The sequence below is a fragment of the Lactuca serriola genome, chromosome 4 (genome assembly GCF_051521515.1).
Source record: "Lactuca serriola cultivar US96UC23 chromosome 4, Lser_US96UC23_V15, whole genome shotgun sequence".
NCBI lineage: Eukaryota > Viridiplantae > Streptophyta > Magnoliopsida > Asterales > Asteraceae > Lactuca > Lactuca serriola.
In genome coordinates, this window is record NC_136411.1 from 329453915 (window position 1) to 329473078 (window position 19164).

General features: G+C 35.8%; 1 protein-coding gene across 2 annotated transcripts; it reads left to right on the forward strand.

Moving 5' to 3' along the window:
• Positions 1-13005: 13005 nt before the first annotated feature.
• On the forward strand, positions 13006-15571 carry LOC145097444 (PROTEIN TARGETING TO STARCH (PTST)). Of its 2 annotated transcripts, none has more exons than XM_079035006.1 (9): positions 13006-13158; positions 13502-13554; positions 13661-13871; positions 13951-14040; positions 14148-14216; positions 14300-14405; positions 14493-14581; positions 14789-14901; positions 15384-15571. In XM_079035006.1, exons 2-9 carry the CDS (start codon positions 13508-13510, stop codon positions 15484-15486), a joined length of 828 nt encoding a protein of 275 aa, XP_078891132.1. In that variant the 5' UTR covers positions 13006-13158; positions 13502-13507; the 3' UTR covers positions 15487-15571. The 2 variants fall into 2 exon arrangements, with proteins under 2 accessions (XP_078891132.1, XP_078891131.1); XM_079035005.1 differs by having other exon boundaries at positions 13018-13158; positions 13320-13554.
• Positions 15572-19164: the final 3593 nt, after the last annotated feature.

A 19164-nucleotide genomic window follows, 5' to 3' on the forward strand; every position in this document is an offset into this window, starting at 1 on the left:
CGTCCTCACTATACTTCTCTTCGGATCAGTTGGTGGACGCAGTCGTGGTAAAACAGACCTTTGGATTCTTATGTACGGGCTCTTCTATGACATCAATGTTGACTACGCGTCTATTCTTTGGGAGGAATTCCTCAATTTTCTCCCTGACTCAAAGAATAAGTTTTTGATTCATCATCCTCGCTGGTGGTCTATCATTATTTATGACGTCATCCATAATAGTAATCTTGCACTAGGATGGATTCCAAAAGGCCCACAGCCACATTTCTTGTGTATGACACCATAATAGATTAGTACGACATCTGAATGTATGTCTTAACAACCAGTCATCATTCCAGATTCTATATTTACAAAGCTGGATTAAAACAGTGCTTCTCTATGCTCATATCAAAAATACATGCAGAGAATTATTTCGCCTCCCAAAAAGAAGTGGAAGTATTTTGATCATGCATCCAAGAAGTCAGCAAAAAAGAAAAAGAAATCCAAATCATATCAACCGCCCCTATCCCATCTTGAGCCATCTCTGATGATATTCATGGAGCTGATTTAGAGGAACCCACAGCTCTTCCTAAATCTGGTACAACCTTTAAGTCATTCTTTTTCTTAGATTCCTTGTTTCAAGCTCCATCTGATTATGATGAACCACCCTCTTCAGCTCCAGTTTCACCAGCATGCATTCAGTCAGTTCTAGAAAGTCCAAGCCATCGTGTCTCCTTGGATTATGACTCACTTGAGGATAATAACCAAGATGATGATAAGCAATCCGAACCAGAAACTTTTCCTCAAGGTTCTCATGTACAAGATAATCAAGATGAGGATACTACAATGCGAATGGTAGATATTCATTCCAGTGAAGGACTGATAATCGATGATGAGACAAAAGACATGTCCATTGTCCTTTACTCTAATGCATCTACCAGGACTTTTTGCATTGATCTTGATGACTACTCTCCTTCAACTCCAAAAGAGTCTCAAGAAAAGTTTGACGTTCAAGAACGAAATCTCTCCTCCTTTCAGCAAGATCCTCTTCAGGACGACAGTACTCCTAAAGAAACAGATGAAACCAGTACCACAAAACCAGAGCCTAAGTGCATCAGACTTACTGCCTAAATGGTAGCTGATGGTATTGCAGAGATTTGCTTTCATGAATATCTTGAATGTATGAAAGAAAATATGTGTATCCTTAACGAGAAACTAGAAGCACGGGTCAAAACACTTCAAGTCACTATTGAATATTTTGAAGGCATAACTGCTTATATCAAAGGACAAGTTGCTCACAACATGCGGAGGATTGAAACTCTAGATCAGAAAATTCATAACACTATTGAAGCATGTCTATCTCCGATGAATCATAAGATAGACGACTTCATTTAGTCGTTATCCAATCTAGAGTTCGTCTATGAAGCCAAATTGGATCATATGCAGAATCATGCTACTACTCAAGACCGCTATATCTCTATTCTTGAGAAGTCCATTGTTGAACTATCTAAAACTTCAACATCATCCTCCACCTCTCTCTTTCAGGCATTCTGTGAACAAGTTCAACGTAATTGGATTCGTTAAGCTCTTACACACAAAATCTATCGAAATCCAGTTCTGAGAAAAACAATAGCTCATTATGTGACATATCTTCCCTTTAGAAGATTGTTCAGTTGCTAGTCGTTGAAGTCAAGGATATCAAGCATTAATCTTCCTCTTCAGATCTGTGTGTTCTTCAACAAAAGGATGCATCAACCGATTCCTAACTTGACTTGATCTTAGCAAATCTATCTGGTTCAAATGAGAGGCCACCTGAACTGGAGGGGGAAAAGGTCCACAAGACCAGATCAAGCCAGTATCCTATCATACACCAAATTCCAGACTCACCAAATAACTTTGAGAAAAGGAGACATGAGAAAATAGAGTCACTTGACGAAATGGTTGTTGGTGCACGATTAAAGGCTCCACAAAACAGAGAAAAGATAGCTGAGAAAGAAAAGGAACTCATTTGTCGACAAGGGATCAAAGATCCATCTCTAAAAGTTCCAAGAAGGAAAGATGTTTACTTCTCCAAACCTGTCACCATATCAGAACCAATCACTCAACCAAAGCTTCATCAAACTGATCCCAAGGATAAGGGGAAACAGAAGATTATATTCAAGTCTAAGAAGGAATTAGCTAAAGAAGCTCAAATGGAGATAAATGAAGAATTAGCTAGGCAATTGTAAGCTAAGGAATTAAAGTCTAAACAAGAGATGCTTCTCAAAAGGAAATCTTCAGAGATCTTGACTGAAGAAAGGAGTACATGGCATGATGAACAATTTAGAATGTCTTCACATAAAAAGAACCATCTTCTTTAACCCTGATAGAGATTACTATCAAAAGGTAACGGTCATCAAGCCTACAAATTCCTTCACACCTCCTTCAGACCTCACTAAAGAAAATTGGGATATTCCTGCACCCCCGAATGGTATGAAGTTAAATTTATGGCCAAGTGCAATTGATCCTGTGGAGGTTGATATAGACGTTGAAGAGCTAAAGAAAAGATTATTCCTGAAGAAATAAATTCAAGTTGTCCCTATATGCTGAAAGTTCAAGATTGCTTCAATTAGCAAAATTAACATACGAAAATTTTGAAAGATGCCATACGCATTCTTTCAAGGAAGAAGGACAGACAACTCTGAATTCATGTTTTCCAAAGCTGATTTCCCTAAAATAAACCAAGCTGATATCAAATCACTGATCATTTGGTTGAAACAAAGGATGAGTACAAATAAAGCTTATGCAGATGTTCTACAATGCCTAAGGCAATATGTGCTCAACATGGTTATTGATTTCAGTGTTGAGTGGGAGATTGGATAGCTAGGAGAAAAGGAAGCTAAGGAACCAAATTTGGATCTAAATATGGAGAATGAGTCACCTGGGAACATTCTAAAGAAACCACACAGAGGTGTTGTATTCTCTTCTAAAGGTCGACTGAAATTTATGAGAATCTCCCAAAACCATCTATTCACTTATGAATTCATTAAAGGCATCATTGGTTTATTAAATAGAACACGAGATCAAGATGAATCGCTGAGAGTGAAGATTATTGAAGAAGTTACATGGTTTTTGAGTTTTCGATAATGGTTAATAAACTTGAGAAACAAAGTTTAGATTATGTTTTTTTTTCTGTTTTGTTTTTTTCAAACATGTGGATGATGTTTTTACTACTATTAATTTATCTTATTCTTAAAATTCATCTTGCATGTTATTAATTTTATTTTTACTTTTATTTTTACTCCTTATTTCAGTAACCATTACATAGGGGGAAACTGTTGGAAAATATTTGTATGTGATTGTCACTTGAAATAAGTTGAGTCATTTTACATATCTCTCTAAAAAAGCCTTATCAGAATGTTTCAGGTTGGAAATATATTGAAGATTCAACAAGTGTTTGAAGAATCAGATGTTGGAGCACTTGAAGTTTACATGGAGCACCTATTGTTGATATGGATCACTTGTTGAAAGCTAGTTAGATCATCATGATCTCAGATGGCACATCTAGATCATATGTGGAGCATAAAGATGCTGATGGATCATTTATAATATTGATGGCTCATCGAAAACATTGTTGGATCATCCACAACTCTTTGGCTCAACAAGAGTTATTGGCTCAACATGAATACATGGTGGCTCAACTCAAGTCAATGGATCAACTTGATCACATTGATGGCTCAATGAGACTACACATGGCACATCATGTACAATCAAGGAACGTCCAAATGCTCAAAGGAACATGAATTTCGTCTATGGCCATCACGAACATGTGGTGGTACATCTTCAAGTTCAAGACACAGTCCAACATTCAAGAAACTACTCAACATGATCAACAACACTTTTGGAAGTTGATGACATCTAAGAAGACAATTGAGCAACATGATGCTTATGTTGCTCATCACATTTTCAATGTTGATCAAGAAGGTTCAAGAATTATGAAGTCTCATAACTTGGATGGAACCCTAACATAATACTAACGGAATTGGAATATTCCATCCATTCTACGTTAAGTAGGGTAAAGGTGTCAACTGATGACTAAGTCATGATGACATGTCAAGACCTGATTGGTAAAGCCATGTCATGGGCTTTTCCAAAGCATATAAATAGGCCCCTTGGGATCCATTATAAAGTTTCTCTTTTCTGATCATTCCTGCTCGTTCTGCACAATTGATGCTTAGACTAGTTTTCAGAGAGCCATTTGAGAGTTTTAGTGTGTTCTACATTCAATCACTTGTAGTTGAATCTTCATGAATATGAGACACATTTGAATCATTGATATTAAGTCTAAAAAATGTTTCTTATTAATTTGATTGATTCACAACTCTTTATTTTCCGCACTACTTGCCACTTGACGGTTCTGAAACTCTGTTTCAGTATTTTAAACAATTGGACTATTCTAGTCTAGGTTTACTAAACTTTTCTCATTTCTTCAAGGAGGAAGTCTTGGATCCAGAATCACTCCATTGCTTGCAGTCATTTTAAGGTATCAAGTCCGTACCTTGACTTATAGATGATTAGATCTCCTTATTTTGGGTTTTGGTGTGTTTTGGCCTCTCTTTGGGGATGATGATGGAGTAAAGTCATTTTAGCGGTTGTTCTTTCAGATCTGAGTTGGTTTTGGTACCCTTGAGCTTAAACATACAAACTTTATGAGGATTTTGGTGTCATGCATGCATTAAGTCAATTATAAAGTCCATTCCAAGCTTAAGATCTTCATTTTGACATGCATGAATGTAAAGTTGGCAATTTTACGTGGTTTTTTCCAGCTCAAGGAAGTCAGATCTATGTTTTGGAGTCATGTCCTTATGGATTAAGTGCTTATTGTATTAAGAGGTGGGTTTCTAGCGAACTCGGCGAGTTTGTTGGATAGACTCAGCGAGCTAGCGTGGTGTTCCCCGATATTTTTAGATTGATAGAGGAACTCGAAGAGTTTGTTGGTCAACGCGGTGAGTTGGCTTGGTTTTCCATGATCTGTGTAGTTGAAGGAGAAACTCGACGAGTTGAAGTACAATTCGGCAAGTTGGGTCAACTTGGACCCTTGACTTTCACCTTTGTTTTATGTCTTTAAACAAGTTTGTCCCAAGGGGTACTAGATGGTAATCTAAATTGTAATAAGGAAAATTATAGGCTTAGGATAAGACCCATATGGGGTTGGGCCCAATTTGGAAAATTGGGCCATTAGTGGTCCTTTATGGATCTTTTGGTTTTGGCCTCAATTTTGGTTCATGATGGGTCCTGGGTAAAATGGTCATTTTACCCAAGTAAGGATTATGGATTATAGCATGGAGCCCAATTGCTAATTGGGTGTGTTGCTGGTTTTGATAGCTTGGGAAGCCGGCAGGGCAGCAGCTAGGTATTTCTTTCGGGGAGTTTTTGCATTTGAGGTAAGTTGTCCTCACTGTACCTGTAGGTCGAAGGCACCAATGCCGAACCCATTGGATTGATATCCTGTTATGCATGCTATTATATTGTTATGATCTGTTAAATCGATATCGTGGTAGATAGGATGTTGATATGATGTTATGATCTGTTACATCAGTATCCTAGTAGATAGGATGTTGTTATGTTGTTATGACCTGTTAGATCGGTTTTCCTGGTAGATAGGATGTTGCTATGTTGTTATGATCTGTTAGATTGGTATTATGGTAGATAGGATGCTGTTATGCTTAGATATCTATAGATCTGCTTGTCTGGCTGTAGACTGTCATATGATTATCTGTTATATGTGTACATGAATGGTCAGTGGTTGAGGCTTCACTACTTTTTGCGTAAGTTACGCCAACAGAACAAGGCATTCCAACCCAATGGTTGAATGGGCCCGAGGGTATTATATCCCGAGGATGATTGGACCCATAATATGTTGGCATTCCAACCCGATGGTTGAGGGCTTGGAGTATTCCAACCAGATGGTTGACTAGACCCATAGTATGTTGGCATTCCAACCCGATGGTTGAGCGCCTGAGGTATTCCAACTAAATGGTTGAGTGGACCCATAGTATGATATCATTCCAACCTGATAGTTGAGGGCTTGGGGCATTCCAACCCAATGGTTGACTAGACCCATAGTATGTTGGCATTCCAACCCAATGGTTGAGGGCCTAAGGTGTTCCAACTCGATGGTCGATTAGACCCATAGTATGGTGTTATTTGTATATGTTATCTGTTTGGGTGTTGGTACTTTGGGGGAACTCACTTAGCTTCATGGTTATAGTTTTTGTTTATGGTTTCAGGTACTTCAGTGCATTGTGGCAAGGTGAAGGCGTGACAGTACACATCCTCATGATTTGGACTTATGATTTCTAGGAAACTCTGATAATGCGAATGTTTTGAAAACTATGTTGAAAGAGATTCTGATTTTCAAATAATGTTTTGGGAACAATGGTTTTTGAAAACACTTCTATAAAAAAAGGTTGTTTTGAAAAGTTTAAATTTATGAAATTTTATGGATGTTAGAAGTTGATATCAGAGCCTTCGTTTGAGTGAATTTGAGGAACACTCGTGTGAATCCAGTTTCAAAATAAGTTAAAAGATTTTCAAAATGATTTTTTATTAAATGGTTTTCAACATACTTAAGGAGGAGGTGATGTGTATGATCAGTGGGAGCCAGTAAGTAGACCCCAAAATACCATATTGTTATTTGTATTGTGATATGTTAGAACAACATGCTAGAGATTAGGTAAGGATCTTCAAGAATTGCATGATAGAATTGCCTGATTATATGATGCCTGATAGCCTAGGATTCTTCTTTATTTGAAACTGACATCATTACTGTAGTTGCTTAGTGTATGCATCATAATTGTACATGAATAAGATTCTATACCCTAAGAATGTTTGGTTTGGCCCTATTTCCTATTCTTTTTTTATGAAGGTCTTACGGTAGGATTAAGTATTCGACTGTCTATAGGATCCGGTGTTATGTATGGCTAGCATACACGAGTGTTGGAGGGTTGGTGGAAGTATCATGAGTGCGTGCAGTGTTAAACGGGTCAGCACAAGGAATGATTAGCCACTTTGAGGAGAGTGAGAGCAGGGCGAAGGTGTACCTGTGGTGTGGGGAGTTGAAGATCGAGGATTTCATATAAGGATATGACCGATTTTATTACATTGTAGTGTCAATCAGCTCCTCTGCATGAATGCTACTTGCTTTATGCTTTGTGGAACTAATGAGTAATGTGAGTTACCTATTGGGTGAGTATGTCAAGTCACATGTGAAAAAGGTTGGATAATCTCAGAGTGACGGATTTGACTCTACTGCACAGCTCTCATTTGAGTCCAACCGTTGTAGGGACGAGTCTGTTACTCGAAGGATTATCTGAGCTTTCTTGAATGTGATTGTGTTCATGGAATAGCTAATTGACATTGTGAGGAGTTCTTCAGCAGCTAATGGCAGAGAAGTGTGGAACCTTAGGATAGCCTAGGGAGTATTCTAGCGCAGTTGTTTTGCTGTTGAGTAGGTTTCATGAGTATTTTGTGACTAGGTATTAGAGGACCCAAGATGATTCTTGAGGAAAGTATGGATAGGTGTGGAAGGTAGTATTGGGCCCATACTACTGGAAGAACATGATCCATACTCGATTCAAGGAAGATTTTGGGGATTCTAAGGACTGGTCAAAGAAGATAACACGGTTGGATGCCATGGTTCGAGGTAGTGGTTTCGTATCTATTGGTCTTTTGGCGTGGGCTGCCCAGGCGATGATGGTTTTGTGTTGTTTAGGCTCCTGTGGAGATACTGATGTGGGTTGAGTGGTACAGAACCAAATGAGTATGTCGGTTGGAGGTCTCGGAGGTTTGGCTAGAGGTCGTGCCTTAGTCCTCAAGGCATAGGGAGGAAGTGGTTGATATGATCAGTTTGAAATTGCATCTGGAATTTAAGTGGCAAATTGTCGAATTAGATTGTGGTTATTTGTGGCAAGGATCTTGTCCTTCAGATTTTCCGAATTAGAAGGAGTGGAAAAGCTTGTAACCTACTGAGTTAGGTTGGATTCTCATCTTGAGGTCTGTTGGTCACAGTGGTTGGCAATAGCATGTCGGTGCTGGTGTGTGCAAGTGGTTTGATGTGGCACGAGTGCCTTAGCAATATGAGCAAGGGTAGTATCCTTGGGAGATGGGAAAGTCAAGTGCCAGATTGCCATGTGGGTTGAAAGAAAGGTGTGTATGTTTGGTTTGTAAATCAGTCATTATCGGAAACTAAGAGGTTTTCAGCTAAAATTCAGGTTTTTCTTGGGGTTCGTTGATCCGTATATGGAGGACCATTATGTGGATGATATTCATTGAATGGTTAAGTATGGTTGTACTTGGTTGGGCTGCTTGGGTTAAGTTTTGGTTTCACCACCACTCGATACTGGTTCGAGTTCTAAACGGGGGAGAATTGGGATTCTCAGGCTGAGCATTAGTGATTGAGGGTTCTGTCAGTTTGTTGTTTGGTTTGCTGCTTTCAGATTTGTTGGGCAGATGTTGATCGTTGAACCCTTTCCAAAAGTTGGTATGTTTAGCTCCAGGTGGGTTGCAGTTCTTTGGCTTAGGTGTCAAGGTATCCTCGACCATAGGTCATTGAGTTCGTCTTTCAGCGGGAATTCAATGAAGGATTCAAGTGGTGACAGTTTAGAGCAAGGAATGCGTCACTTACCCTCCTGTGCAATGTGTTTATGTTCTTTGGTCCCTAGGTATGTTTACCCTGAATGGTGAAGTGGAATTCTGAATTCGTAGTAGACTCGGGTTTTGGTAACTTATAGGATCATCTTGGAGATCTTCTTGAGATAGTGGTGTAGTGATGGAATCCGTTCAGTCTCAAACAAGTATGGGGTCTTATTTGACCGAACATGAGGATTTTTTTTAGTAAGGTGGCCTTTTCGATTATCTCTGGTGTTTCTTTTCTCTTCGGATGATATTATGGGTTCTTAAGTATGTGTATGGGGGTGCTCCTTGTGAGTTCGGCTAGAGGGCATTGGGGCTCTTGGTTTGAATTATGTGTGTGGTTGGTGGGTTTCAGCTTCTGATTTAGATCAAGAGTGCAACCGTTATTCTATCAGCAGATCGTGTGTGACTTTGTTTTCATAAGGTTTTGCTTGGTAGCTATTTTGGTGGTGATTATTTGGCATTGTAATGGAGTTGTTTAGGTCCCTTCAACTAATGGAATGAAGTGGGTATCTTCCGGCCCAGAGTCTTGGGCCAATGATGCGATGACGACAATGTCGGTTGGTTATCGGGAGCATTCCAGCCATAGGCTATGGGCCTAGTGATCTTAATGGTTCATTTCTTCTGCTTCTAGTGCTTCAGGTATGGACGCCTTGATGGGGGTCAGGTGAGTCATAAATCGGTTGGTTGGATAAGGGAAGTAGTAAGGATTGAGGAAAGTATCAGTCAGGTAATAGAAAGTCTTAGCTGCCTATATGCATTATAATTCCAGTTGTTCGCAAGCTATTGTTAGAATGTGATTCTCAAGTTGGAAATTTCTTATGCAGTCAAAAGTCATAAAGTTCTTGGTGTTTGTATCAAGTGGATGCCAAGGTGGGGGTGCACCGGAACCGGTAAGGGTTGGATGTATCGCAAAAGTTCATGGTTTGATCGTCGTTTCTCGTCAAAGTAGTGGTTGGTAATGGCATAGCAAAGAGTCAAGGGTTATTAAGATTTTGGGTTCATCATCTGGTTCAGTTTTGGGTTAAGTTCGCGATCGGTGTGTTTCGAGGATCATTCTTCATGGTTCTAGTAATGCCCCAATTAGGGACTGGGGGTAGATTCAAATGGATATTCATCAGTTTAAGGGAAGGTTCTGTGAAGAGGTATCTTGGGTAGCCATTCTCGAGCAGGCTTTTAGTGGAAACTCGTTTTGAGAATCGCGAGTTGCTCCTTGCAAGGTCCGTATCCAGAGCGGAGGGGTTAAGAAATTTGTATATCAAAGGCATCCGTTGGAGGATTCAGCATTCAACTTATGTGTCTGCACTCCAGGATGGATTCATCTTATGGATGAAGGGAAAGTGATGAGGTTTCGGGCCCTTAGCAGCAGTGTATCTGCCCGACAGTCGAGGAAGTCTGTAATTTGTATGTCTTGTGTGTTTATGGAATTGATATCATCAAAGGATGAATAGATTCTTTGATGGATAAGTGTCATGGTTTTAGCAATTTGTTCATTTTGGGAGGTCGCTCAGGGAGTCGGACCAATTCGATACCCAAGTTCGGATATATAAGGTTGGGTCTTAACACAGGATTATGGGTTGTTCTTCTTAAGGATGGTAGTTTCTATTTGGGATTCATTGTTTTGGAAGGTCGTTTATGTGCATAATTTTCGGGTGCGTTCCTCAAGTGTTTGTTTTGGTTATGAGTGTTAGTAAGGAGAGATTTCGAGGATAAAATCTAATTTAATTGGGGAAGAGTTGTAACATCCGAATTCTTGAAGAGAAATTATTGAGAATAACTCTATTTCTAGGTCAACTCGACGAGTTGGAGGGACCAACTCGTCGTGTTGAAGATGGATGGATCATGAGGGTTTAGTGAACCAACTCGACGAGTTGGCAGCTGGGAAGGAAACCCTAATTTTTAGGGCTTGCACCTTATTTAAAGTCCTTAAGTCCTTTTTATGGCCTCGTTATCAGCCTCCATTGTTGTCCAAACCCTAAAACGACTTGTAGCCTACATTGTCAAGTTTTTGGAGTGTTGGAAGGAAGTTTGGTGTTCATTTTGTGCATTGTGAAGGAATTAGAAGATCTTGAAGTTTCTAGCTTGGAGAAGGAAGTCTTGGATCCAGAATCACACCATTTCTTGCAGTCATTTTAAGGTATCAAGTTCATACCTTGACTTATAGATGATTAGATCTTCTTATTTTGGCTTTTCTTTTGTTTTAGCCTCTTGTTAGGGATGATGATGGAGTAAAGTCATTTTAGGGATTGTTCTTTCAGATCTGAGGTGGTTTTGACACCCTTGAGCTTAAAGGTGCAAACTTTATGAGGATTTTGGTATCATGCATGCATTAAGTCAATTATAAAGTCCATTCCAAGTTTAAGAGCTTCATTTAGACATGCATGAACGTAAAGTTGGCAATTTTATGTGGTTTTCCAGCTCAAGAAAGTCAGATTTATGTTTTGGAGTCATGTCCTTATGGATTAAGTGCTTAATGTATTAAGAGGTGGGTTTCTGGCGAACTCGATGAGTTTTTTGGATAAACTCAGCGATTTGGCTCCATTTTCCCCAATATTTTCAAATTGATAGAAGAACTCAACTAGTTTGTTGGTCAACTCGGCAAGTTGGCTTGGTTTTCCCTGATCTGTGCAGTTGATGGAGGAACTCGACGAGTTGAAGGACAACTTGACAAGTTGGGTCAACTTGGAGCGTTGACCTTGACCTTCGATTTATATCTTTGAACAAGTTTGTCCTAAGGGGTACTAGACGGTAATCTGAATTGTAATAAGGAAAATTATGGACTTAGGATAAGGTTCATATGGGTTGGGCCCAATTTGGAAAATTGGGCCATTAGTGGGCCTTTATGGATCTTTTAGTTTTGGGCCTCAGTTTTGGTTCATGTTGGGTTCGGGGTAAAATGGTCATTTTACCCAAGTAAGGATTACGGATTTTAGCGAGGAAAGCAAATGCTAGGTGTAGTGTTGGTTTTGATAGCTCGGGAAGTCGACATGGCAGCAGCTCAGGAATTCTTTCGCGGAGTTTCTGCATTCGAGGTAAGTTGTCCTCACTATACTTGTGGGTTGAAGGCACCAATGTTGGACCATTAGATTGATATCCTATTATGCGTGCTATTGTATTGTTATGATCTGTTAGATCGGTATCCTGGTAGATAGGATGTTGCTATGCTTTTATGATCTGTTAGATCGATATCCTGGTAGATAGGATGTTGCTATGATGTTATGACTGTTATATCAGTATCCTGGTAGATAGGATGCTGTTATGTTGTTATGATCTGTTAGATCGGTATTTTGGTAGATAGGATGTTGCTATGCTTAGTGATCTGTAGATCTGATAATCTGGTTGTAGACTGTCATATGATTATCTGTTATATGTGTACATGATTGGTTGGTGGCTGAGGCTTCACTGCTTTGTGTTTATGTTACGCCAACATGCCAAGACATTCCAACCAGATGGTTGAATGGGCCAGAGGGTATTCCATCCGGAGGATGATTGGACTCATAGTATGTTGGCATTCCAACCTGATGGTTGAGGGCCTAGGGTATTCCAAGCAGATGGTTGACTAGACTCATAGTATGTTGGTATTCCAACCCAATGGTTGAGAGCTTGGGGTATTCCAACTCGATGGTCGATTTGACCCACAATATGCTACTATTTGTATATATTATGTGTTTGGGTGTTGGTACTTTAGGGGAACTCACTAAGCTTCGGGCTTACAATTTTGGTTGATAATTTCAGGTACTTCAGTAGATCATGACAAGGTGTATGCATGACCATACACATCCTCACGTTTGGACTTATAATTTCTAGGAAACTATGATAATGTGAATGATTTGAAAACTATTTTGAAAGAGATTCTGATTTTTAAATAATGTTTTGGGAACAATGGTTTTTGTAAGCACTTCTATAGAAAGATGGATGTTTTGAAAAGTTTAAATTTTATGGATGTTACAGAGAAACTCTTTAAGCTTTTGCTTACAGTTTATATTGTGATTTCAAATACTTCTGATACTAAGGAGAAGGGCCTAACCTAATGGCGCATCATTCACTCCTCACTAGTTTTTTTGAGTTTTGACATTTTACTCTGATAATTTGACACTATTATTATTAAATAGTTTTGAAACAATGTGACTATTGTAATCTTTGTGTTTAACTAAAAATCAAAATTTTGATCAAAATTTTGAACTATTACAAGACTTCCACTTTCTAAAAAATGCCATTCACTGAAGATATAAGTTTTAGGATAGAAATATAATAGAAGATGTTTGAGTTAGCCTTGGAAAACATATATTTAATGAAGGTTTTGTAAACTAAAGTAAAATCGGATATTAACAATCCGACGGCCAATAAACAGCCTGACACGTGTCACACCATGCGCTGCTTCCCTCCCGTTCGCTGCCTCACATAATCCTTATACCAGAAATCTATGAAATCGACGTACGCCGTTCAAACGAGAGGCACTCACATCAACAGCAGCTTACTTACCGGATATTTGTCGGCTCGTAATCATAGGTGAGTTTTACCTAATTCTGAAATCACTTTCTGATTTCTATGATGATGTTAAGTAGTTCACTACTGATTTCATACACGATTTTAGTGCATTCAACGTGTTTGATAAAATGCCAATTACAAACCTTCTTCCGTTTTAGCTAATTGATAATTCACAATTCTAGGGTTCACTTGCTTCCGATTAACTTGAGGAAGTCCGACTTCTTTTCCCCCAAAATCAGAGTCGCAATCAAAGCAAATTAACCCAATTTCATCGCAAATCTTTGATTATGGACTGTAATCGTCTCAATAACCACCAATTATTTCCAAATTTAGCCAATAATTTCCTTTCTTTTGTTTCTAACAGTGCATCATGGAGTGTTATACAATGAGCACATCAATACAAGGGTTCTTATCTGGGTAAGACTTTCTATTTCTCTTATATATTCTCGATATTCAACACAGATTATAAAATTATTTCCTTTCTTTCTTTAATTCTTTACCACTTTTTATCATCTTTCTTCAGTCGATGCAGAAACAAACAAATATCATGGATTTTGTGGCCAAATAGAAGCATTCATGGATTCCAATATATAAGAAATGTTCATCGTTATCCCCATTGTAGACTACTCTGTTTTCCTCCCACTCTTAATGAACAATCTTCATCACTTCAATCCAAAAAAAACTCAAATGGTGACGATGAACATGTTCTTGAACAACCAATCGACAATGATCAAGTATAAATATATATTCTTTTTTTTTGTTTACAATGTGATGCTTTTTTTTATTAATGTTAAACTTAATTTTTCTTTATAGTTAAAGGCACTTCTTGCTGATGCTGAAAGGGCAAAGCTTTTAAGAAAGTTGAGTGAAGCTAATCAACACAATCGTTATCTCAAACGTCAGGTCTTTTATTTTGTAATTTTTTAACTAAAATACTTATAAATTTTTAATAACTAAAACAAATTTTATATACTCTTTTGAGTTTTAATTAAAATTACATCTATTTGTAGTTACTTGTGAGAGAAGAGGCTTTGGCTGAGTTTAAAAGTGAACTTGCTGTAACAGAACTTGAGATTCAGGTTATGTCCATTAACTTAATTAAAAATGAATTTAATATTTTTGTAACTATGTCTCTTTATTATTGTAAAATTATATTATTCAGGGATTATTAAATATGGCAAAAGAAATTGTTAGTTATGGCATTCCAGCAGGTTCAAGAAAAATAAATGGGAAATACATTCAATCTCTTCTTCTTTTACAATTACAAGGTACGATATTTTTATATACTTTATTATTTTATAACAATAACAAATTTACAAAACCATGTTTCTTATTGTTTTATTGCATAAAAAAAGGTGTTCAAGAGAAATTAAAGAAACAAATTAAAGAAGTCGAACTTGCACAATCGAAAGAGGTGTCGTTACACTGGTATGGCATGGCAGAGGTGTGTGTTATAACAATACAACAAATCATCTTTTTTTTTTATTTATTTTATATATATATATATATATATATATATATATATATATATATATATATCTTTTTAATTTTTTTATTTAAATTCTCTTAACATATAATAATAATATAATATGAGTTAATTTTTTATTTTTTTATTTTATTATTATTCTTTTTTTACATTTTTGGTTTTAAGAGTGTGCAAGTTATGGGGTCTTTCGATGGATGGAGTCATGGAGAAGACTTGTCGGCGGAGTATACTGGTTCTTACACGAGCTTCTCCACATCTATAATGCTTAGACCAGGAAGGTAAAAAAAAAACAACACAGTTTGATATTACATGAATGACATGTGAATAATGTTTTTTTTTTACTGAATGGGTAATGATGTTTGTCTGTATGGATAAAGTTTTGTTTTATCTAGTGAGCTGTATACGAGTGTTTACTTTTTTGTTAGTGCAAAACGAACGACTTACTAAAAATTTAATTTTTGGTGCTAATATTTTTTTGAAAATAATTCATTTTGGAATTTATAAATAATAGAACTAAAAGGACCGTTAGATAAAAATGGTAAATATGTCATTTCATATGGAACTTAACTAAAAAAATTAACACCGTTAGATAAAAAACTAAAAGGACCTCTTGTGTTCATTTTAAACATGAAAAGTACCCCTTTTGTCCAAAATTTCTCAAAAGGACATGTGTTGGTTTTTTTTGGTAATTATAGGGACCAAATGTGTAATTTTGTCCATTTTAGTTATTTTGATAAATGTATTAATTTGCATAATGAAGGTATGAAATTAAGTTCTTGGTGGATGGAGAGTGGGCTCTATCACCCGAATACCCAACCGTTGGAGAAGGATTAATGGAGAACAACTTGTTGATTGTTGAATAATATGAGGGGTACTTTTGTCTTTATAGAATAGATTCTTATTTTTTTTACTACCTTTAATCTAAAAGATGTAAACATGTTATTGTTATCTTTTTTGTTGACCTAGAGAACAGTGTTTTGAAAACCTAATCGGACCGGTCGGTTTGACCGGGAACAGGTTAGGTTACCGGTTTTTTAGATACAAAAAACCGTTTGTAAACAAACCGGAAAAAAACGGCGGTTCAACCAAAAACCGGATAAAACCAGTCTGGTCAAACCGGAAAAAACCAATTATATTAAAAAATAAAAAAATTTAAAAATTATACTAAGAGACCACTTTGTAGCTGGTATCACGAAATACAAGGCTACCACAACGTGGGCCAAAGCTTCTTTGAGACGTTGATGCTTGGGCTTTTGATACGCTCCGTTGGTTTCTTTATATACAAATAACTTAACCCTCATTTTCTATAGCCGATGTGGGATTGGCTTCTCAAATCAATATACATCCTCTCTTCTTGTTCAATATTTCATTGTCAATTCTCAAAGGAATTAAGTAAGTTTTATGCTTTTACACCCATATATATATATATATATATATATATATATATATATATATATATATATATATATATATATATATATATATATATATATATATATATATATATATATATATATATACTCTTCGTTGTTAAACAAAATCAAGTATTTATTTATACCAATATATACTCTTCGTTGGTAAGCAAAATCAAGACTTTATTAGTTCTTCATTGTGCAAATATACTCTTATTATTATTATTAATATTATTATTGTTATTATTATTATTATTATTATTATTATATATATATATATATATATATATATATATATATATATAATAATAATAATAATAATAATAACAATAATAATATTAATAATAATAATAAGAGTATATATATATATATATATATATATATATATATATATATATATATATATATATATATATATATATATATAAGAGAGAGAGAGAGAGAGAGAGAGAGAGAGAGAGAGAGAATATACATTACAGCCCACCTAAGCTTAGGTACTAAACCTCTAAAATATGTTGTTTTAACTTGCTAAATATACCCGGTTTGGTTTCATTTGGAAAATATATCATCCTCCATAATATTTTTTTTCTTTCATTATCGTTTTACAATCTCTGTTTTCTTTCCTCCATTATCGTTTATTACTTCACCCAAGTGAACATTACTAAACCCTAAACCCTAACCCTAAACACTAAACCCTAATCCCTAAACCCTAAACCTAAACCCTAAACACTAAACCTAAACCCTAAATTCTAAACCGTAAACCCTAAACCCTAAGCCTAAACCCTAAACCCTAAACCATATTGTGTCGATTTTGAATTTACATCTTGAAGTATTAATCGTGAATCCATTAACCGTAATCTTTATATAGTAAAACAATGTATTTTCAAGAGGTTTAGTACCTAAACTTAGGTGGGGCTATAATGTATATTCCCTTTTCCCATATATATATATATATATATATATATATATATATATATATATATATATATATATATATATATATAGTCCGGTTTTAACGGTTTTTGGGACCGGTCCGACCGGTCGGACCAGTTGAACCATTGAACAGGTAAGACGACCAATTCAATATCCGGTCCGGTTTTCAAAACATTGCTAGAGAAGTCGAATGTTGTCTTTTACAGAGATTTTTTTTTTCTTTCTAAATTTACATATTGGTTCATAAACTTCTTTAGTTTTATGTTATGAAGGGGTATTTTAGGTACTTACTAAATTCTCTTTCAAATCAAATGTTAACCATATTACCATGTTTTACGAAGTTTGCATTTATTGATCCGTAACTACTATGACAACACTTAAACAAGCAAACTGCTACGATGACTTAGAAAAATATTACTAAAAAACAATAATCAAGGTGACTTTTAGTGATAAAATTATCTCATGGGTTTCAACTTTGGATAGTTATTTTCTAGTTGGACTTCTTAATCTATATATTTGTCTATCATGAGACGTGAACATCAACCTAATAACATCAACCTCTTCATTAGGGGACACCTTTCAACACACCTTGATATACAGTTAAAAGAACAAAACTTATGTACTAATTTTTTTACGTTTTTGCTGAAAAATTAGGATAAATACAATTCTTTTCAGTGTGTTTTATGGAAATATTGTAATTCAGGAGTCTTCATAGCACGAATAGAGTTAGAAGATAAACACTTTTTATTCTATTGTTGAGTTTTTATTCAATTGGTTTGTTGCGTAAAACTAAGTTTGTCTATTTCTGTGTAATTGTTTTTCCCTTTTCAAGCTTCTTTTTATTTACTAGTTTAAATATATGAAAATCCTGCCCTTAAAAAGGGCCACGTTTCCCCATAAAATAAGAATAGGTTAATGTCATTAAACTTTTTATTGGTTCTGATTATACTATTGGAATGCATTGCAAACGGTTAACTTTGCAATGTGAGGTGGATGCAATATCCACACCAAATAAACCTAATCAACAAATTATGTGATATTGAATGCTAAAGATATGTAAGATTCAACAAATTAGACGTTTTGTCTATAACAATATACTCGTTAATTTAAATTAGTATGCTTACATAATCAACAAAAATCAAGTAAAATAATAATTGACATAGATGTTGGTCTTTAATCTTTCTGTAACTATAAAGAAGGGCATAAGCTGAGTAGAAAGAAAGAAGAGTGCGTTATCAGGAGGACACAATGGGTCTACATACAACATGTATGAAAAATTATCTCTTGAGCTTCCAATCCTACAAAAAGAAACAAAAAGGTAATAAAGATCGTAAAACAACTAAAACTTTTTTTTCAACATGAAGACATATTTCAGGGTCGTCTTATAATTTCCTTGAGTACAAAATTGAATTTATAGAGCTCAAACACAGATTGGGTGCTCAAGATGCTTAAATTTTAATATGGAAGGATGAAATATCACAAAACAGTGAAAAAACACAAAGAGAACCAAGTAACAAACATTTTTAAGAGGTTGATAAACCTAGTTTATCAACATATTTCTTCTTGAAATAGAGAAAGGTAGCATAGCCAACATCCATTAAAGAGCTACAGTAAACAATAGCTAAGATATTGGGGACTTGTTAGATATATAACAGAAAAGTCATGAAGGGAAAAATAATACTAACAAACCAAAATATGAGGAGAAAGGATGGAAAGCATTTAGACTGGATTTGTGAATCTATTTGGGTAAACCCCAAACAATAGATCCAAGGTAATCTAAAATTGAATTGTAGAACAGACCAAAATTACAAAATTAATATGTCTTACCTGATTGAAACTGGGAAAACGATTAAGAAATTGACATCTGCATATTGACCCACCACAAATCTTTGCAAAATAGAATCGAAAAATATAAATATATACAAAATAATTTAAAAATACCAAAAATTACCCACATCACTCACTCAAGCAAATGATCAGATAGTTGGTATGGAATGGAAATCCAAGATCAACTGGAAAAGGTAAGAAATTGATGCAATCGAAGGACCATCAAGTTCAATACAAATGGAAAACCGGAAGAAGAAAGCGAACAGAAAAAATAATTCAAACCTTTTGAGCCTTTTACCAATCTTTTAGATGTCTAACTTTGACCCTCAATAGATAGAAATTATAAGAACAAAAGAAAACACTTAAGAT